Source organism: Schistocerca serialis, chromosome 4 (assembly GCF_023864345.2).
Source record: "Schistocerca serialis cubense isolate TAMUIC-IGC-003099 chromosome 4, iqSchSeri2.2, whole genome shotgun sequence".
NCBI lineage: Eukaryota > Metazoa > Arthropoda > Insecta > Orthoptera > Acrididae > Schistocerca > Schistocerca serialis.
The window spans coordinates 21,537,977-21,560,968 of record NC_064641.1 but is presented as its reverse complement, the minus strand read 5'-3'; the positions used below and the strand labels follow the sequence as shown (position 1 = coordinate 21,560,968).

The window sequence follows — 22,992 nt, the reverse complement described above, 5'->3', positions numbered from 1 at the left end:
ACTAGCTTTGCGTCTTCATGAATATAGAGTGGCAAGTCGTTAATATATATTAAGAACAATACGGGACCCAAGACTGAACCCTGTGGGATACTGTTCTTGATACCTCCCCAGTTAGAGGACTCTGTTGGTTTTTGCAGACTAACTGTATTGTTAATTTCAACCTTCTGCATTCTTCCAGTTAAGTATGAATTAAACCATTTGTGCACTGTCCCACTCATACCACAATACTTAAGCTTATCTACAAGAATTTCATGATTCACACAATCAAAAGCCTTTGAGAGACCACAAAATATCCCAATGGGTGATGTTCAGTTATCCAATGCATTTAATATTTGATCAGTGAAAGCACATACAGCATTTTCTGTTGTAGAGTCTATCTGAAAACCAAACTGACATTTTGTTAGTACTTCATTTCTACAAATGTGTTATGCTACTCTTGAATACATTACTTTTTCAAGAATTTTTGATAAAGCTGTCAGAGATGAGATTGGGCTGTAGTTGTTCGCATCAGATCTATCCCCCTTTTTGTGCGATAGTTTAACAATAATCTATTTCAGTCTCTCTGGAAAAATGTCCGTGAGCTGCTACATATGTGGCTGAGAATCCTACTTATTTGTTGGGAACAAGCTTCTACTACTTTGTTGGAAATGCCACCATGCCATGTGAGCTTTTACTTTTGAGTGAATTTATTATTTTCCTAATTTCAGTAGGAGAGGTAGGTTGAATTTCTATTTTATCAAATTGCATAGGTACTGCCTCTTCAATATACTGCCTTGCATTTTCTAATGAATAGCTGGATCCTATTTTCTCTACAACACTTAAAACTTCTTTTAATACAATGCAGTAGTTTTTATAATGTTTCACTGTTTCAGGGTCATTACTCCTCCTAGCCATAAGATGCATTTCCCTTTTCTGTTTACAAGATTTTTTATCCCTGTAGTAAGCCATGGCTTTTTACATGGTTTCTTTCAGTTATATTTCACTGTTTTCTTAGGGAAACATTTCAAATATACTCACAAAGGTATCATGGAATAGGTTAAATTTTAAATTACCATCATGTTCCCTGTACACCTCATCCCAGTCTAGCTGTTGCAAGCTTTCCCTAAAATTTTGAATTGTTAAATCATTAAATGACCGCACTGATTTGGAGGACTGTTTTGCATTACTGTATGGAGCTACATCATATACTGTAAACTAGCTGTGCATCATGATCAGACAGACCATTCTTAACAGGGAAAGTTTTTAGAATGAGATTTTCACTCTGCAGTGGAGTGTGCACTGATATGAAACTTCCTGCCAGATTAAAACTGCATGCCGGACCGAGACTAACTCGGGACCTGCGAACCGCAGTAGAGCTTCTGTAAGTTTGGAAGGTAGGAGATGAGGTACTGGCAGAAGTAAAGCTGGGCCGTCAGTCGTGCTTGGATAGCTCAGATGGTAGAGCACTTGCCCATGAAAGGCAAAGATCCCAAGTTCCAAGTCTCGGTCCGGCACACAGTTTTAATCTGCCAGGAAGTTTCAGGAAAATTTTTTATCTGAATAAATTTATCTTGGGTCTATGAAAACATTATCAGTGTGCTGCTTTCCTGTACCACCCGAAGGATGCATTCTCCATAAATGCAATTCATGTCATTAAATCACAAATATTCATTATAAGTCCATTCATAATAATTAAATCATAATATGATACTTATTTCAGCCAGTCTTTTCTTCCTTTTGAGCCGACAGTTAGCTTCTGCACCTGCATGGGCACTTCCTAGTGGCAGTTCTCGAAACATATAAGGAAGGCGCTGTAGTTGACTCTACTCCCATTTGGCCATTTGTAATGTCACAGGAAGGATGCATGAAACATGGGCAGATGCATATGCAACAGGAAGATTGCATTCAGCATCTTTTCTCTTATGCTCCCTTGAACTCCAGGTGCATTAATGATGGATGAACAAAACACATCTAATGTGTCAGAATGATATTTTAGCCATCAGTTTCAGACAACGAGTGACTGTAATAGTGATGTTATAGAGCAGCAAGTATTTTTATTAAACTTTCCACTAACAGCCATTCAGTGAAAAGTTGGAACTTGTTAAGAATGGTCAATCAACCCCATCTCAGCAATTTACAGACAGAGAACAAATCCAGGAATTTCACACAAACATTTAATCCTGATTACAACAAAAAAACAATCTGGTTATGCAGCCATGTTTGATTTTCGGAAAAGACAAATCTCCTTGTAAAAGTAAATATCATGGTTATGCGGACCTTAATAATCTACACACTGCAGGAAAAATCAGAATCTCTATTCATGCCTGGATAACCCTGGGAACACTTGGTAAAAGTAGGACTGATTTACAATTAGATGGACAAAAACACACGAGCATTTGAAAGCACAATGAACAAATGTAACAGAACCAGGAAATGCTTAAGATATTGACAGCAGCCATCCACTTTTTAAGACAATTAGAATTATACACTACTGGCCATTAAAACTGCTACACCAAGAAGAAATGCAGATGATAAACGAGTATTCATTGGACAAATATATTATACTACAACTGACATGTGATTACATTTTCATGCAATTTGGGTGCATAGATCCTGAGAAATCAGTACCCAGAACAACCACCTCTGGCTGTAATAACGGCCTTGATACGCCTGGGCATTGAGTCAAACAGTTTGGATGGCATGTACAGGTACAGCTGCCCATGGAGCTTCAACACGATACCACAGTTCATCATGAGCAGGGACTGGCATATTGTGACAAGCCAGTTGCTCGGCCACCACTGACCCGACATTTTCAATTGGTGAGAGATCTGGAGAATGTGCTGGCCAGGGCAGCAGTCCAACATTTTCTGTATCCTGAAAGGCCCGTACAGGACCTGCAACATGCGGTCGTGCATTATCCTGCTGAAATGTAGGGTTTCGCAGGGATCCAATGAAGGGTAGAGCCACGGGTCTTAACACATCTGAAATGTAATGTCCACTGTTCAAAGTGCCGTCAATGCGAACAAGATGTGACAAGAGACGTGTAACCAATGGAACCCCATACCATCACACCCGGTGATACACCAGTATGGCGATGACGAATACACGCTTCCAATGTGCGTTCACCACGATGTCGCCAAACACAGACGCAACCATCATGATGCTGTAAACAGAACCTGAATTCATCGGAAAAAATGTTTTGCCATTAGTGAACCCAGGTTCATCACTGAGTACACCATCGCAGGCGCTCCTGTCTGTGATGCAGCGTCAAGGGTAACCGCAGCCATGGTCTCCGAGCTGATAGTCCATGCTGCTGCAAACGTCATTGAACTGTTCGTGCAGATGGTTGTTGTCCTGCAAACGTCCCCATCTGTTGACTCAGGGATCGAGACATGGCTGCACGATCCATTACAGCCATGCGGATAAGATGTCTGTCATCTCAACTGCTAGTGATACGATAAGACAAACAGCACATTGATGTGTTTGAGCTTTGGTGCTGGTGTAGGATGCTATGCATAAAATGGACCAAAAGAACAACACACCACCATTGGGATCCAGCACGGCGTTCCGTATTACCCTCCTGAACCCACCGATTCCATATCCTGCTAATAGTCATTGGATCTCGATCAACGCGATCAGCAATGTCGTAATACGATAAACCGCAATCATGATAGGCTACAATCCTACCTTTATCAAAGTCGGAAATGTGATGGTACGCATTTCTCCTCCTTACACGAGGCATCACAACAACGTTTCACCAGGCAACGCCAGTCAACTGCTGTTTGTGTATGAGAAATCGGTAGGAAACTTTCCTCTTGTCAGCATGTTGTAGGTGTCGCCACCGGTGCCCACCTTATGTGAATGGTCAGAAAAGCTAATCATTGCGTATCACAGCATCTTCTTCCTGTCGGTTAAATTTCGCGTCTGTAGTACGTCATCTTCTTGGTGTAGCAATTTTATGGCCAGTAGCGTAATTTCGAGGATACTGGAAAAAGCTGTGTTTCTAACAATCGAGGCAACTACTTTGGAAAAATCACCAAAATTCAGATGCACCTGCTATTAATAAAGCAAGGCAATTTCTCATTATGTTACGAGATTTTCAATTTAACTTCCTATAGTGCGTGTTTTGGAACTGGTTTCATGACAGCTGTTACATTTAACAGTGTGCAGTCAAATTCTTTGGAATTAAATTTGCAGCAAAGAAACTGAAGACTTGAAAGCTGTGCACGAGATACAATAGCTTTGACAATGGCTTTGAGAAAGTACAGTGCAAGACTGAAAGCAACCAGTATGTGATACTCCAAGGAAGAGAAGAACAGAAAATTGCACAGAAACATATGCAAAGGGTGAGAGAGGATTGATATTGAGATATCAGATACTATAACTAAGCACTTAAATCTCAGACTTGATTCACTGCCTGACTTAAAGTTTATTGAAATACTGAACTCAAAGAAGTTCTCGAGTTTTGCAGATGTGTTTCCTATGGAGCCATTTGAAAGTTTAGGAAAACATATGGGAAGTTGTTTCATATTGTTAGGTTGAAGTCTGAAGTGCAGGCCATGTTTATGTCACATCTTGTAGCCATGACTGTGAAGGAAATACAAAGTTTTCTGTATCGAAGTGAACTTCACACTAGACTTCCAGAACTCTATAAACTAAGTGAACTGATGTTAACGATACTGACTACACTATCATCAGTAGGACAATCATTTTCCTGCACTGAAAAGAATAAAGACCTTTACTGGGACTGCACAAGGGCAAAATCGTCTGTCTGTATTCTCCATCATGTCCATAGACAAGGAGCTATTGGTGTAGGTGAAAGTTTGAAACTCATTTTTCGATGGCATTACTGAGGAGTTTTGCAAGAAGAACTGCAGAGTGGAGTTCCAGTACAGATAAAATCACAGTTGTGTACAACTGGCAAGTTTCATGCTGCATGCCTTACCACCATTTTCAGGATATGCCACTGATGTAAATACTTAAGAAACTCATTCTCCAAGGAGGAGGAAGGGAACAAGATTAGTGTTTAATGTCGCATCAACAGCAAAGCCAAGAAGCCATTAGGGAAGGAAACCTGTGTGCCCTTTCAAAGGAACCATCCTGACATTTGCCTGAAGCAATTTAGGGAAATCACAGAAAACATAAATGTGGATGACCGAACATGCGTTTGAACAGTCATCCTCCCACATTTAACTCCAGTATGCTGAGCACTGCGCCACCTCTCTCAGTCATTCTCTAATGAAATTCTGTGCACTGCACAAATAATATTGCAAAGAAAACTTACCCACAAGTGGTGACACAGAAACAACTGCTCCATTTTTAACATAAACAGCAGGTGCTGGATTTTTTTGTCCATTGGTCACAGTTACTACAGCATTTGGAACAACCTGTAGACAAAAATTATTTAATCCTTAGAAATCATATCCAGTTCAATTACTTCAAACACAATAACAAGCACAAATAATAAAAAAATATTTCAAAAAATTGAAGAACAGATAAACTAGAAATAAAATAACAAGTCTATAGTCTGTCTTTTTCTCATACTGAATTTCAAATTGTTTTAATAAATGAATTGTCCAAGAGTATAAACAGTATTGGGTTTCAACCTGTCAAAGCATGAATAACTGAAGAAAGGCATTGAAAAACCAGACAGCAGACCCAACACATTTTTAGCAACCGACTAATCTCTCATTTGGAGGATTTTTTACATTTTCTTAGAAACATCTGCAAATCCTCCCCTTTCTACATCTTATGTATGTTTCTCCTGAATAATCTAAAAGTAAAATACAAAGGAAAATTAGTTTTTAATATTCCATAAATAACAAGGTCATCAAACACTAATGGGGAAGGACTGGAAATGGCAATGACCTTTTCAAAGGAACTATCACAGCATTTGCCTTGAGCAGTAGGGAAATCCAGGCAATGTATATCTGGATGGTTGGATGGGAATTTGAACTGCCATCATCCTGATCAAAAGCACAGTATCTTATCGCTGCGACACTTTGCTACGTTTCCTTAAAGTTCCAATAACACAATTCACTATTTACTTGAGTCTCTGGTTACAGTACAAATGTTCCTATGGCAGAAAAAACACTTCTGCACACAGCATTTATTATGAGTTAAGATTTTCAAAGAAGTACTTCACTCCAGTGCATCCCTTAACTAAGGTCACAGGATGTCACGCTTTGAAATTAGTTAAGTGATCAAATCCTAGTGCAGCTTTTCAACATTTTAGGGCCATTGTAAACACACCACAGCCATATACAACGGTACTTTTGTGTGTGTGTGTGTGTGTGTGTGTGTGTGTGTGTGTGTGTGTGTGTGTGTGTGTGTTTGGGGGGGGGGGGGGGGGGGGGAGGGGGGGAGAAGAGAGAATACAACAGAAGAAGAAGAGTAATATGACAACGGAAATGATGCATCTGCAATAGGAAAATGGCCTAGAGCACCAAATGCTGTGCTAACACCAACAACTAACAATGTCATTCTACACCATGCAACTACCTACCTGAGATGGTAAATAAAACCCAGAAAAGTCACTTCAGACAGGTGTTGTCTGTATGTAAGGTTTTTATGTTTGTTCAATACCCAATATACAAAAATCTGTTTCACAGAAAAAGGCTTTTTTTGCAGTTCTATAGAAAACAGGAGAATAGACCCATGTATGTAGGAACTTCAGAAGTAAGTTATGTATGTTGTCCCACACTGAGATCACTACAAAACAACAGTGGTGCATTGTCAGAAAAAAGAGTACATATTCTGGGCATCCTTCAAATAAATCTGCTGCCGCACATGTAATAGCTGCATCACAGTGTAACAGCTACTGGAAACATAATCCAAAGTTGAAGTACGTGACACAGTACAACTCCTGTGGGCAAAAGATCTACATTGCAAATAGATTCACCTCGAAATTCTGGCAGTATATTCAATGTCATGACCAACTTGGATACTGTGGAGGTTTGGTGAGTGGCAGAATATCACTGTGTAAGGGGTGAGAAGGATAGTGGGTAGAAAATTCCTCTTTAAGGGTATGGTGAGAGGTAGTCGAAATCCTGGCAGAGACTGTGATTTAATTGCTCCAGTCCTGGATGGTACTGAGTCATGAGGGAAACACTCCTTTGTGACTGGATAGTGGGAATGTGTTAGGTGATAGGTGGCTGGATAGAAAGAACATAGGACACCTGCTTCTGTACAAGGCTGGGAGAATTTCTGTCTGTGATGGCCTCAGTGAGAACCTTAGGATATTTGGAGAGAGACTGCTCATCATTTCAAATGTGACAGCCACATGTCGCTAGGCTATGTGGATGGATGTCTCGGTAGGGAATGAGTGGCAACTGTTAAAGTGATTGCTGGTGGTGCTGGTGATTGGTAGGTATGATACGGACTGAAGTACTGCTGTAGCTATCTTTGAGGTGTAAGCCAACATTGAGGAAGGTGGCTTGTTGGGTTGAGAAGAACCAGGTATGCGAATGGGGGACAAGGTGGTGTGGTTCTGAAGGAATATAAATAGGGTTTCTTCACCCACAGTCCACATCACAAAGATGTCATCGACAAATTTGAACCATGTGAGGGACTTGGGATTCTGGGTGGTTAGGAAGGTTTCCTCTTGATGGCCCATGAGTAAGTTGGCATAGGATGGTGTCATGCAGGTCCACACTGCTGAAACAGATTTGTTTGTAGACGATGCACCCAAAAGCGAAGTAATTGCGGGTGATGATATAGTTGGTCATGGAGACCAGGGAGGTAGGTTTATCAAAAATGTATGGACTATCTTGGCACACTCCCCGGCCGACCCACATTCCCACCCACACTAGGTGGAAATGTGGATTGGCTGGGGAGCATGCCGAGATAATCCACGCATTTGCAATAAACAATGTGTCCAGATGGCACAATGGTTAATGCAACTGCCTAGTAAGTGGAAGATCCCAGGTTCGAGTCCCAGTCAGGCACACATTTTCACTAGGTGCCACCAGTTTCGCACAAAGTCCCAATGCAGATGAAGGCACACATTTTCATTAGGCGCCACCAGTTCCGCACAAAGTCCCAATGCAGATGACATCTCCCTTTCCCCTTTCCCCTCCTCCAACTTCAGTTTATATAATATGTATCACAGCTGCAGATTCTGCTTCGTGTCTTTCTTCCAGGTGTGTCCACAAAAACAGATAGCATGCATTCGTATAAAATCTGTTACCATTCATGCTGCACTTCTTTCCATATGTTCTATATCACCTGTTAGTCTGATTCGGTAGGCATCCCACACACTTGAGGAACAATCTAGGAAGGGTTGCCCGAGTGCTTCATAACAAATCTCCAATGTAGACGACTGCACTTTCCTACCAGTGAAGCGAAGACTGCCACCTGCTTTACCTACAATCTGGTCATAACATCTCATATCACTACAGATAGTTACACCCAGGTATTTGTATGAGCTGACTGATTCCACTTGTGAGTCACCAATATTGTAGTCAAATAGTACTATATTTTATCATTTTGTGAAGTGAACGATTTTACATTTCTTAACATTAAAGTTAGTTGTCAACCTTAAAAGATTTTATTGAATATTTCTTCACCCCCTCCCTCCCCCTATCCCTCTCAAAGGCGTGTCTACATTTCCCTGAGGCACTCCTGACATTATTTCTTCATCTGGTGATGATGCTCAACCCAATATCACATGATGCAACCTCATTATCAAGATACTGTCAACAGTTCCAAAATTTCTTTTGACACTCATATAATTGTATTTCATTAATAAGTGCTAGAGTGGTACTGAGTAACTTTTTTTCACCCAATTGACTGCCTTGATCTGTAGCCTTCAGGAGATTACACGAAAAAGTGAGAGTTGGGTTTCACGTGAACAATGTTTTGGGAATTCACACTGGTTGGCAGGGAGGTCATTCTGTTTGAACTCCGAGTATATCCCAAGATTCAAAAGAAATCAAGTTAGTTTCATGTTCCTTTCAGCCTGCTTTTAAATTTTAATTTGCAGTCCCTCAAACATTTTATATCACTGGGTAAGTTATCAAAAATTTTAGCTGCAGCACTGTGCACCTCTTTCTGTGCTAAAGAGAACGTTAAAGTGGAGTAAATAATGCTATTTTTCCTGCTGGTACTGTAATTATGTACATCACTGTTCATTTTGAATTTTAGTGAATAATTTACAACAAGCTTCATGGCGGAATAAATATAATGTGTTGCAGTAGTCAGTATGCCCAACTCCTTAAATAGGCTTCTACACGATGGTTTCAGGTGAACATCACACATTATTCTTACCGTATTTCTTTGAGCAACAAAGACTTTCTTTCCTAAAGATTAGCTACCCCACAACATTATTCCGTACAAATTATTGAATTACAATACGTAAAATATGTCAACTTACTGATTTCTCTCCCACGAAGATTTGCAATGATGGGGCAAACAGGGCCGAACTAAGTTGTTTTACGAGTTCCAATAAGTGCTTTTTCCAATTTAGATTCTCATCAATACGTGCACTTAAGAATTTTGTAGTTTCCACTAAACTTAATATTTCTTCACCATGTGCTACATTTATCATTGCTTTAGTGCACCTAGATGTGCAGAACTGAATGTTTTGTCTTTTAAAAATTGAAGATGAGACCATTCACAAAAAACCAATCAATGATAGTTTTAAAAAGACTGTTTAACATTCCTTCTGTTGGATTTCAATGATATTGGGAAGTAGTATTGTATAACACTTCCACATACACTTTTGTAAATGGGTGTGAGCTGTGTTTTCTTCCAATAGAGGGCACTGTTTTTTGTTGAAAGGATCTGTGATATGTTATTGTTAAAAGAAGGACTAACTCAGACACAATGGTTGTGAAGGATCACTGTGAGGAGTAGGTTTGGTAGAAGTCACAATGTTTGTATAGAATCTGATATGATTAACAGTGATCACTCTCTTGTCTGATAAATGTTTAGCAAGTCAGTTCCAGTTGTACTGGACAGTCCATCCCCCCCCCCCCCCCCCCCCACTCCCTCCCTCCCCCCATCTTTTTTGCAGCATGCATATTATTATTTCTGGCAACCAAGTATTGTAGTAGGCGAGAAAGGTTGGATAGGATCACTGGGATTGTGGTATAATGAAATACAGAAAAATCTCCATGTAGGGGCTTTACCAGTTCTGCCAACTACTATGCTCTGAAGAATAATGCAAGTTCATATGTAATGCATATCATATATCATCCTAAGTTGTCATGCTCAGTGCTGAGCGTCGTGACCCCATGAACCAAAGGTCTCCATCCCGGACAGTTGCCAGCTTCTCTTAGTGCCTGAGAAGACGTAGACCTGCAATGATCTTGATTTGATCTATCCATCTACTCACTGCTCTTCCTCTTGGTCTCGTGCCCTTGATCTTTCCTTGCAAAATTATTTTCTCTAGACTTTCTCTCCCTCTTCTCACAATATAGCCAAAGAACTGGAGAATTTTATCGGTGACTCAAAAAGAAAGGTGTCTGGAGGTATTGAGTTGTTTAATAATGGACACATTTGTTGTTCTTTTGGTCCATTTTATGCATAGCATCCTACACCAGCACCAAAGCTCAAACACATCGATGTGCTGTTTGTCTCTGGCCTTGAGTGCCTATGTTTCGCAACCATAAAAGAAAACAGAAAACACGAGTGTTTCAACTAGCCGGATCTTTGTGCTGTTCGTTACTGCTCTGCTCTGCTCTGCCTGATCTTGGTGAGCTGCCTCACAGCCACTCGCCCTAGCGTGATCCGTCTTCTTATCTTATCTTCACAACTTCTCATGCTGCAGATGGTTGACCCAATATAGATGAAGGAATGCATGAATTCCAGTTCCTTTAATCGACCTGTGAGCTGCATCTGTTCTTCTCGATCAATTATCATGAGTTTGGACTTGCTGAGGTTGATGTCTAATCCATATGGTAGACTAATGTCCTTTATTCTTGTTAGTAGCTCAGCAAGTTCATCTTCGATGTTGGCTAAAAGCACAGTGTCACCAACAAAATGAAGGAAGTTGATAGTTATCCCACCGATTGAGATGCCTTTGGTCCAACCATCAAGAGCTTTCCTAATGATATGTTCTGCATAGATGTTGACCAGTTGTGGGGATATGACACAACCCTGTCTCACACCTTTCGATACTCTGAAGGAATCCGATGTGCCAGCACTTGTCTTTAGAGCTGTGAAGTGATTATTGTATAGACTTTTGATCAATTCTATCAAGTGGGGTGACACACCGAACTCGGCAAGCAACTGCCACAGCTTTTCCAAGTGAACACAGTCAAAGGCTTTCGTATAGTCAAGGTAGCAGATGAAAACAGGAACATCAAACTCTCTCAATTTTTCTATTATTTTTCTTATGTTGAGGATCTGTTCACAAGTTCCTTTCTCTTCAACAAAACCCTGCTTGTTCTGTGGATATGAGAGGCTGAATGTACAGCTTCAGATGTGGGTTCAGGGCGTGGAGAAAAATTTTACTTGTGTGAGATATGAGGGCAATAGTCCAGTAGCTGGAGCAGTTCCTTATAGTCCCTCCCTTGTGTAAGGGGATGAAGAAAGACTGACCAGTCATCCAGTCACTCCCCAGTTTCCCATATTCTTTTACATAAGGAATGCAGCACATCAATACCTTCCTGTCCCATTTCTTTGATCATTTCTCCAGATATACCATCCAAAATCCTGAAAACAAAGAAACAATCAAGCAAAATTCAGTCGCAGTGAAAAACAACAGTATGATAAACGGTGACTGACGGAGATCGAATCGGACTTCATGAAGAACAATACAAGAAACTTCTGTAGAACGTTCAGAGAAAATATGACTAGATATCAACCACCCAACTTGTGCTTCAGAAGACCGGATGGAACGCTAGAAACCAATACCAAAAACAATTGTGACATTCTGGCAAAGTACTTCGAAAAACTCCTCAACACGGACCCCGCTATGAAAGAAATAATAAAAGAAACGAGCACGTACAATCCACAGAGTGAACCTCCAACTCTAAAAGAAGTTAAAGAAATAATCAAATCACTCAAGAATCATAGAGCACCAGCAGAAGACAGCATCATCATAGAAATGTGGAAGTTACAAGACCCAGAACTCACCAAAGACATCCACAGGATCTTGGAAGATATTTGGAAGACCATGAAAATTCCTGAAGACTATAAAACTGCCCTGATACACCCACTACACAAAAAAGGTGACAAGACTGACCCGAAAAACTACTGAGGAAAATCCCTACTATCGGTCACATACAAGATTCTCTCTAAAGCTTTACTAAACAGACTAGAATGCCAGACCGACCACTTGATTGGGGAATACCAAGCAGGCTTCCGTAAAGGGCAGTCTTGTGCGGAACAAATTTGGAACCTGAAAATGATTTTACAACACAAACAGAACCAGATCATTACCTTTGTCAACTTCAAAAAGGCGTACGACTCTATCGACCGGAAAACTCACTTCAAAATTCTAGCAGAATACAAAGTAGACAACAAGACACAGGCTATCATAGAGCAAACTTTGACCAACACAACCTCCAAAGTAAAGTTCTGTGGGGAACTATCAGAGTCCTTTGAAATTCGCACAGGTGTCTGACAAAGCGATGGCCTGTAACCTCTACTTTTCAATTTAGTGTTAGATAAGGTAATAAAAGAATGGGAAACATCACAACAGGGGATAACCTTAGGAAACCTACAGATTACATGGCTGGCTCTTGCAGACAATTTGGCGATTGTCACGAAAGGTATAAACTAAACAAAAGACGCTATTGAAAAACTACATGAAATCTCTTCCAAAACTGGACTACAGATCTCTTATGTAAAGACACAGTTTGTCAGCACGATGAAACTCTCATCTCTGAACACAAAGAACGGCACGATTTACAAAAGGGCAAACTTCAAATACCTTGGTGAAACACTAAAAATTAGTGGACATAACAGAGCCTCAAACGAAGAAAGAAAAACTAAGCTGGACAAGGCATACAAAGTAGTGTGGAATCATTACAACAAGAAGTCTATCTCCCAAAATCCCAAATTACGCCACTATGACACGGTGGTGCTCCCCGAAGCACTGTATGCAGCAGAGACCACACTAACACTAGGGCATACACATGTCAGACAACTAGAAAAACTAGAACGGAAAATACTTAGGAAAATATTTGGCGCAACTAACAACAATGGAATATAGAGCAAGAAACCTACAGATGAACTATACAAACATATGGACACAATCACAGAAAAGATTAGAAAACGCAGACTACAATTCTATGGACACCTGTACAGAATGCCATCACACAGACTGATCAAACAGATCTTTGACTGGGTAACCACTAGAAACAACAAATGGGTGGCAGAGGTAAAAACCGACCTGAACCAAGTCAACATAACAGCAGACACAATGAACGACAGAATAAAATTCAGAAACATCATTAAGAAAATTAAACTACATGAGATACACTGTGACAAACGAACAGGCGTAAAATTGAGCGAAGAATGCAAGCAAGATCACAGCCGGAAGATGAAAGAAATATGGGCAAACCAAGAAGGCAATCAAGATGAAGCCGAAGACACAAAGCTGACAAGAAGCGTGGACAGAGGACCGGAAAAAGAAACACAGCGAGCGAATGAGGGAAGTTTGGGCAGCAAGGAACTGGCCATGTAGTTTAGTCCAACTGTGCTCTTTAAGGGCAAAACACCATGGCACATCTGTCATGGGTGATAATCAAGTTTGATCTATTTCTATCTTAAGCACATAACTTAGTAAAATAATGTGGCTAGAGTGAGGTAATAAACATTAATGCTCTTCATTTAGTTCTCCAACCTCATGAAAACTGGATACACCAAACACATTCATAATCCACATGGAAGAACTTTTAAAAGTGAAATTCACACATTTTGAATGCAAACATGTTATGTTAGACCCAAATATGACTTATGAATATAACTGAAATAAGATTACTCTTTAATTTGTCACTTATTCTATGAATTCACACTGAGTTTGGAGGATGTATCTCCGTCACATGAATTCTGTTAAAAATTTAACATAAATATTGATTTTTTGTGTTTATTATTTTATGTGCGATATGTAGCTCTTGGCTTTCAACGGTCAGAAGTTTATTTTCAGAATCATATATGCTCTGCATGCCTCACACTTCAAAGTTCTTAATGAATTCACCTAATGAAGAAAGTTATGATATCCCGAAATGTGTCTCAGAAAAGCAAGTGACTTGATATATAAATAGATGTTTGTACTTCACATGCATTTCTAATCATCTACTGAACAGATACTGCTCTACAAGAACCTAATTCCATAGAAAGTAAAGGAGTGGTGTGTGTGTGTGTGTGTGTGTGTGTGTGTGTGTGTGTGTGTGTGTGTGGGCGCGCGCGCGCACTGACCTGTGACGGGGAGCTTGCCAATAGAACAGGTCGCTGCTGCAGCTGATTTGTAGCTGGTACAAGGTATGTTAATCGAGGCACATTGCTGTTGGTTGTAACGCCCTAAAAAATTTCACACACATCTTTAAATATAAATAAAAGAAAATATTTTGAGTATTAACCTAAAACTTAGCTAGTTTGTATCAGATGACCTACAGTCATTACAGATTTTTAGTAAATGAGTAATCACCACCTATCAGGAGAAAGAACTGGAAAAATGGAATTATAAATAAATATACCAGAAAAATTTTCTATTTACTAAACATCAGCAGAAAGAAGCACATAGTGATATGTTCATCAACTTTTAAAATAGGAGATTCTATCAAACAAAACAGCAGATAGTGTTCAAGGAAACAAATGAAATCAAAGAACATACTGAGTAAAAAAAAGTAGGTATCAATGAGCAGAGTATCAGATTACATATACAAGGGAGACACTTAAAATACAATTGCAAGCATCTCATATCTGGTTAAATATGTGCACCAATTCCACTGACCACAGAAATGACTTCTGTTTTTGTTCAGAGGCCCAACATTAAACAAGCCGGCTTTTACACATGCAGTTATTTGAAGCCCACATCTGCAATGCCAGCATAAAACTGATGAAGTTTGGAACCATCCAGCTATGGAAGGCAGCTAGAGAATATGGACCTTCCCCTTCCCCTGAAGTATATACTTGTGTGTCCAACCGCTATTGAAGGGCACAGAGAGAGAGAGAGAGAGAGAGAGAGAGAGAGAGAGAGAGAGATATCATTTGCTCAAGGAGAAAACCTACGAATACTTACAATAAATGACAAATTACTTTCACTTAAAAGACAATCAAAAATTACAGTGAAAGCATTCATCTGTAAATGTTTTTATTTATTTCACACCTCTCTGTCCTCTCCCCCCCCCCCCCCCCCCCCCCACACACACACACACACACACACACACACACACCATCCAACAGTTACATGTTCTACGATGCAGAATGAGTCGGATTTCTCAATGGGAAATATTGCTGCATACAGTGATTTATATTGAGTGTGTTCAGTCCATCTCCCCTTCTATTTTTCCTTCTTTTCTTTTTACACAAGATTATTTATGTTTACTTGTAGAGGGATGAGCAATGTCATCATACACAGAAATCTGCAAAAATTCTGAACCAGAAACATCGGATATATATTTCTTCCTGTCCTAATAACTTCCTCATATCATTACATTGATGTGATTTATAGATTTTCCAGTTCATGTGATTTAAAAACCAATCAGCCACTTGAAATATGACATTTTATACAGAATCAAAATTAGCTTCTGTTGTATTGAAGGCTTATATAAAATCTACTGCAGTGCAGATTTGTAGTTGGCAAAAGTTTGTTTCTTGTGAGGATGAGCAATGGAGATCACTATTTTTTCCAGAGTAAGTTGCCCATACATCAGGGTTAGTGAAGAGACTTAGAAGGCTGAAGATTCCTGAAGTTAGCTATTATTCATCCAGCTGACTGACATATATTCTCAAAATAACACAGCTAACTACAGGACCGAAACAGTGACCAAAGGACAATTCAGCGCTGATTCTGAACACAGCTTTTGTTCTCTCTTGGTTTGGGCACACTGATCCATTTCTGAGATCACTTCAGATTCATTGCCTGCAACATGCTTTTTTACAAAAAGACAAAATTCTTATCAATAATTAATGCACTTTAGGTAACTACTCTTTCTTTCACTTAACACTCGACAGACAAATATAAAGGTTGGTTGTTAATAGTTTACTTACACTGTAACAGGATCTCCCACTATGGACTGAAATACCTGTGTAGTATATTACAGCTTCTGCTCATTTCAATGCCTCATGTCGTAGGCTTCTTTACTACTACCTATGTGTGTTGCAAAGGTAAATACAGACTGGTATCTCGACTTCAGAGGCCCAACATTAAACAAGCCGGCTTTTACACATGCAGTTATTTGAAGCCCACATCTGCAATGCCAGCATAAAACTGTTGAAGTTTGGAACCATCCAGCTATGGAAGGCAGCTAGAGAATATGGACCTTCCCCTTCCCCTGAAGTATATACTTGTGTGTCCAACCGCTATTGAAGGGCACAGAGAGAGAGAGAGAGAGAGAGAGAGAGAGAGAGAGAGAGAGAGAGAGAGAGATCATTTGCTCAAGGAGAAAACCTACGAATACTTACAATAAATGACATTAAGCATGTCATATTTCAATAGCAAACCAGGTTTCATTTGAATTTTTGACATGGTGACAATTCTAACTCAATTTTGTAAGACAACAACACACTCCCATTTCTTGTTAACTTTGTGACAATTCTCATTTAATTTTACAAGACTATAATGTGTGATCAAGCTTACTATAATATGTGTGATCAAGCTTCTGCAAATAGATATTACCGTAGCCAATATGTTTGCACCAGCAGCTACAGCAGTTGCAGTCACCGGTTGTGGAAGTATTCTGATGGAGCTTGTGGGAGTCATGGTTGTGGCCGCACCGACAGAGTTATTGGCTGGGGCTGTATTTGTATTGACAGAGGTCATTACAGCTGTTGTCCTTGGTTGTGCTGCAATGAGAAGTTTTTTCCATGATTGTTTAAGGCTTTATTGGAAGATCATGAGTAACATGGTACATATCTGCATATTAATACTGAAAGACACCTCAATGCATAAATAATTATAACAGAAAAGTAGATCATATTTATTTGGCAACAGAACAATCCCTACAGTCTCTACAGCAGGACAGTGTAAATGTGTCAGTTGCTTTACTTAATGCCATGAAATATACATCAAGCATTTTTTAAAAGCATGAATCCCATGAGTAGTACTTATCCACAAAGAAAGTTAAAAAGTCAAATCAATGCAATAATTCTTCCTGTCTTCTACAAATATTCTGTGCATTCCCTGGCTATTTCTCGAAACTGGATTTGCACTTACTGGCACAGAAAACGCAACACATAATAAATGATATGTAAACAACCGTTTAATCGAAGCGTAGCACTTTATCCTGTACTTTCTGACTGAATATGGTAGGGACTAGAAAAATTCACATATTGCAATAAATGCAAAATAGATGAAAATTCTGCCTCAAAATTCAAAAATGCGAAATAACTTAAAAGACACTATTTCACAGTGAATTGTATCCATATGAACGATTTTATCAGAATAGTCTGAAATACCTTTAATGTCTGCATATAAATATTGAAAATGATCTGGCACCATGCCAATTGTGGACGGCTGAATCGTCTGTTTAAGATACACGCCAAATAGTGCAACATAGTAGTACTCAGCCGTGGGACCTAGCACTTTACAACAAAGAAATGCATATGTTTGCTTGTTAGCCAATGATCAAAAAATGGTTAATGGTGGTGGTGGTGGTGGTGGTGGTTGTTAGTGTTTAACGTCCTGTCGACAAAGAGGTCATTAGAGACGAAGTGCAAGCTCGGGTTAGGGAAGGATTGGGAAGGAAATTGGCCATGCCCTTTCAAAGGAACCATCCCGGCATTTGCCTGAAACGATTTAGGGAAATCACGGAAAACCTAAATCAGGATGGCCGGAGACGGGATTGAACAGTCGTCCTCTCGAGTCCAGTGTGCTAACCACTGCGAAAAGATGGTTAATGCGAAAACTTTTAACATGGGAAATTATATGGCTGATGTATTTAACTGTGATCGCATCAAATACCACTAAAGGGAAGGGAAGGCATGAACGATGTCATTAACAATACTCTGCCAAACTCAACAAGCAACTGCGCAGTTGCTTGTTGAGTTTGGCGTCCCCGAATGCCGTGTGTTGTGAGTTGTTCGTGGTTTTCTTTTCTTACTTTGAAAAAAGTGAAGCAACTAATCCTGGACATCATGGATTTTGATTACCACCCTTACAATACCAGAAGAGCTCAGCGATCCCTGTAACAATGTGTCAGTCCTGCTGTAGGCTGCTCTCCTGCTAAAGGGAGGCAGGGCTTGTTTCCCTACACCTCTCCTCTCCTCTCCCATCTGGCAGTCAAACTTCTAGTACATTTACACTCTTGGCTCTCTGTTACTATAGCCAATAGTGCCTGCATTCTATGCAATAGCGACTGGAAAACAAAATTCTACATTTTTCGACTGCGCTGAAATCCTTCCCCTAACCATAAAGCCAAATTACCGTACATTCTGTTCTACTTCTATGTTAAATAGTGTCTGTTCAATTTATAGTGTTGTGAAGCATGGATCGCATTGTTATGAAAGCCCACGAAAGCTCGAAATAGTCTGCAGATTTTGTAATCATCGAATTGGGTGGAAAAAGACAAATAATGTCCAGAAACACCTTAATTCGGTGACACATTTGGTTTACTGATGGGAAAATGCTGCTGCTTTTAAACAGACAGTCATTCTTGAAAGCTTAAATACTGCCAAACCAAGAAAACAAAGGCCATTTTGGAACTAAAAGTGTTGAAGGTTTTACAAATGCAAACAATCCAGTCAAAAAGTTCCCATCAAGACTTTTTTTTAAAAGCCAATTTCAAAGAACTAAGGCTTTGTTCATCTTCACTCATGTAGCACAATAACCTTTTATGTTAGTGCATATAATAGTTTACAAATAAAAAAAAGTGAAGTTTGCCAAAAATAGATGGTAGGTTCCGGTTCCTAGTTATTGGTCTTGCTTTGTGAGCAATCAACGAAGTTTCAATCGTTTATTGCACTAGCCTTGTTTTAGCTGTGTAACCTTAAAAACAGATTACTGGATACTCTTGTTGCACTTATCATTGTATCTTGTGTTGTGTTGTTCTCCTTTCAATCACATGTTTTTGTGATATCTTTCTGTGATCATTATCAGCTTCGTAGAGTAAACATGCCATGACACCCTGAAGACGTTGCTCTGGTGGAAAATGCTCAGAGCATGTATTACACTGCAGAGTGTTAAGAACTACATCTTCCACAATTTCCAGAATTGTAAGAAGGTACAGGGAAACACGAGCATATGCAAGGACAAAACGGTCAGGCTTGAGAAGAGCAACGTTGGCAAGAGATTACCACTTCTTACAACTTCGAGTTCTCTCCAACTGAAACAACAACTGACATTTGTGACGGGCGAAAGTAGAGTTGTTGTCATCTTGAGAAAAACTGTAGCACAACTCAATTAGAGATTGATGGTAAGCAACTGATTTCTTGCTAGTATGATTTTTTTTTTTAAAGTACATAATGTTATAGATGAATAAAGAGAGAGGAGCTGAGTGAATGCAGATGCTGATGTGCAACATCGAAGAGGAAACTCCTTGGCAGAAAACCATAATCTGCAGCAGAGAAGCTAGCCACATGGAGATGATGACACCATCTGCTTAAGCAGAACTGCTGTTAAAAGTTTGAAAAATGGCATTGTTTTGTCAATTGTAAATGGTTCCATAGTATTTTAATATGGGCTTCGTGGTCCTGAGGCTGAGCTTTCGTCCTGAGCTGACCACAGTTTCAGTCAAGCTATTGATCCATCTGAATGGAGCAACAAATGCCTAAGGGGTGGATCTTGGAGCCTTAGCAGAACAGTGATTGAGTCTGTTCTAGGTAGTATTTTTAATTATAATTTAACGGAGTTCCCTTCACTAGCAATTTTCAGTAATTTTATTGAAGTGTAAAACAACAAAACTTGTCTAATCTCGTAGCATTTGAACCCAGGATTAGGGAAGAAATAAAGGTTGAACTAACTTTAACAAGCACTTATGGATTATAGTTTTATGAGCAGCTCAATTCTGGGTTTTAGAGTGGGGTCGAAGAAAGATTATCTGAAATTGGAGGAATATCCAATTGTTATCTTGTACAGAATGGTCTGCATTGCAAAGTCTTGCCTACAAAGAGCAGTGTCTCCTAGTCTTATGACTGCAGGCTTGTGTGATTTGCCTTGAGGGCTTTTAATATTCTGAAGTGCTTTGCTGTGGGAGTAACCGGTGCTATTGTTTAGTACTGGGCGCTGAGTTACGGCCAGAATGATTAGATACCTTTCCTAAGAACTCATTTAGTCACATCTTTGTATGCATTTATGGAACCACTGGAAACTGAAGAACAGTTTTTAGTCACTTTGTTGAAACTGGATTGATTTTTCACAACCTTCTACACCAAATCATTGCGATAAGTACGGTAGATAGTATCCAACACCTCAGAAAAATGAGTTTTGCTAAATTCAATAATTATACATAAAGACAGAGTAGTTATTTCAAGAGGAAATATTAACAACAACATCTGAGCTAAAATGATTAAGAATATCATTTGAAAAAGGGTAGGAATATGCATTGCTTCATGAATATCTATTCTATAGCAGCTAAAGTCAGAGACTACTAATACAGTGTAATAGTGTAACTGTTAATTATTCATTTAAAATCATTTGCTTACAGTTATGCATTTTTAAGAATATGTATTCCTTGCTTTTGAATATGAATATACATAAAATTAATGATCAAAACCACAAGCAGTCCCTCCTATCAAGATAAGTGTAATACCAGTTTTGCAATCATCATCTCCAGTTAATCAGGGGCGAGGTGCACATCGAAGCATGAAATCTATTTCACCAAGTCTGAGCGGTTAATGTTAGTGAGAGAACCATCCAAAGAAGTGTGAAAGAAGCCAATCTTCAATCCAGGAGAAATGCTATGGGCCTAGAACTGGCCAGAGCATCACACAGCTTGACTACATCCCACAAGAGCAAGCAGACCACCTGTGCATCTATAAAAGCAATATATTATTTTCTGTTGCAGCAATCACAGCACTCAACACTTCCGGCATGCTCCCGATTAGTGCTGCAGTGTCCTCTGGAGGAATCATCTCCCATTCTTTCAGGACGGCCTCTCATAGGTCCTCTAGGATCTCTGAAGGATGCTGTGGGCCTGGCTTCCTAGCTGATCCCACAATGGGAGCAAGTGTTGTTCACTGATGAGCTGTGATTTGACCTGCAGTCATCTGATGGTAAATTGGGGTCTGAAGGAGGATTGGAGAAACGGATACCCCTTGCACATTCTCACCCAGGACAATTTTCAAGGGTAGTTCTCTGATGATGTGTGCGGGAATCAGTATGACTGCAAGAACAGATTTGATCTTTGTGGAGCATGGGAGCCCATTGTACTTGTACACTGGTATGTAGATGAAATCCTTTTGGAGGGTGTTGTGCCGTTCCCTCTCTTTACTAATGACAGTTTAACATTAAACTGAGCACATATGGGATCAGGTAGGGAGGAAGGCCCATCAGCATTCTTCAGAGACAACAGGGGAAATACATGAAGCATCCTTGAAGGAATGGGAAACATTCCTCAAGAGGACATTGCAGCACTAATCAGTGGCTTGTCTGAAAGGTTGCATGCCATGATTGGTGCAACGGGAGGTATATGCTTTTAAAGATGCGAAGGATGCCTGCCTGTGAAGTGACATGTTAAGTGTAGAAAACCAAAACAGAGGTGCATCACCTTATTGAACTTTGTCAAAATTTGCTGTAAATGTGAATCAGAATCTTTGGCACAAGAGCCATGGCATATTTAACATTATATCATCATACACTACGTGATCAGAAGTATCCGGACACCCCCCAAAACATAAGTTTTTCATATTAGGTGCATAGTGCTGCCACCTAATGCCAGGTACTCCATATCAGCGACCTCAGCAGTCATTCGACATGGAGATAGAGCAGAATGGGAAGCTCCACAGAACTCACAGACTTCGAACGTGCTCAGATGATTGGGTGTCATTTGTGTCGTACGTCTGTATGCGAGATTTACACACTCCTGACCATCCCTAGGTCCACTGTTTTCGATGTGATGGTGATGTGGAAACGTGAGGGGGACATGTACAGCACAAAAGCATACAGGTTGACCTCGTCTGTTGACTGACAGACTGCAGGCAGTTGAAGAGGGTCAATAATGTGTAATAGGCAGACATCTATCCAGACCATCACACAGGAATTCCAAACTACATCATGATCCACTGCAAGTACTATAACAGTTAGGCAGGAGGTGAGAAAAGTTGGATTTCATGGTTGAGCGGCTGCTCATAAGCCACGCATCGCACTGGTAAATGCCAAACAATGCCTCACTCGGTGTAAGAAGCGTAAACATTGGACAATTGAACAGGGGAAAAATTGTGTGTAGAGTGACAAATCACAGTACACAATGTGGCTATCCGATGGCAGGGTGTGGATATGGTGAATGCCTGACGATAGTGTCATCTGCCAGCACGTGTAGTTACAACAGTAAAATTCGGAGGCAGTGGTGGTGTGGTGTGGTCATGTTTTTCATGGAGGGGGCTTGCACTATAACAGCACAGGCCTACATTGATGTTTTAAGCACCTTCTTGCTTTCCCCTGTTGAAGAGCAATTCGGGGATGGCACCTGCATCTTTCAACACGATCGAGCACCTGTTCATAATGCACAGCCTGTGGTGGATTGGTTACACGACAATAATATCCCTGTAATGGACTGGCCTGCATAGAGTCCTGACCTGACTCCTATAGAACACCTTTGGGATGCTTTGGAATGCCAACTTCGTGCCAGGCCTCACCGACAGACATCGATACCTGTCCTCGGTGCAGCGCTCCGTGAAGAATGGGCTGCGATTCCCCAAAAAACCTTCCAGCACCTGATTGAATGTATGCCTGTGGAAGTGGAA

General features: G+C 40.1%; 1 protein-coding gene across 1 annotated transcript in view; it reads right to left on the bottom strand.

The window, feature by feature from the left end:
- The window catches only part of LOC126473141 (activating transcription factor 7-interacting protein 1), a 185,331-nt gene that overhangs the window by 16,513 nt on the left and 145,826 nt on the right, over window positions 1-22,992 (bottom strand). Inside the window, exons 9-11 of the mRNA XM_050099999.1 lie at window positions 16,772-16,938; window positions 14,350-14,451; window positions 5,264-5,366 (exon numbers count right to left, since the gene is read on the bottom strand). Coding sequence (XP_049955956.1) covers window positions 5,264-5,366; window positions 14,350-14,451; window positions 16,772-16,938 — 372 coding nt within the window. The remainder of the gene's footprint in view (window positions 1-5,263; window positions 5,367-14,349; window positions 14,452-16,771; window positions 16,939-22,992) is intronic.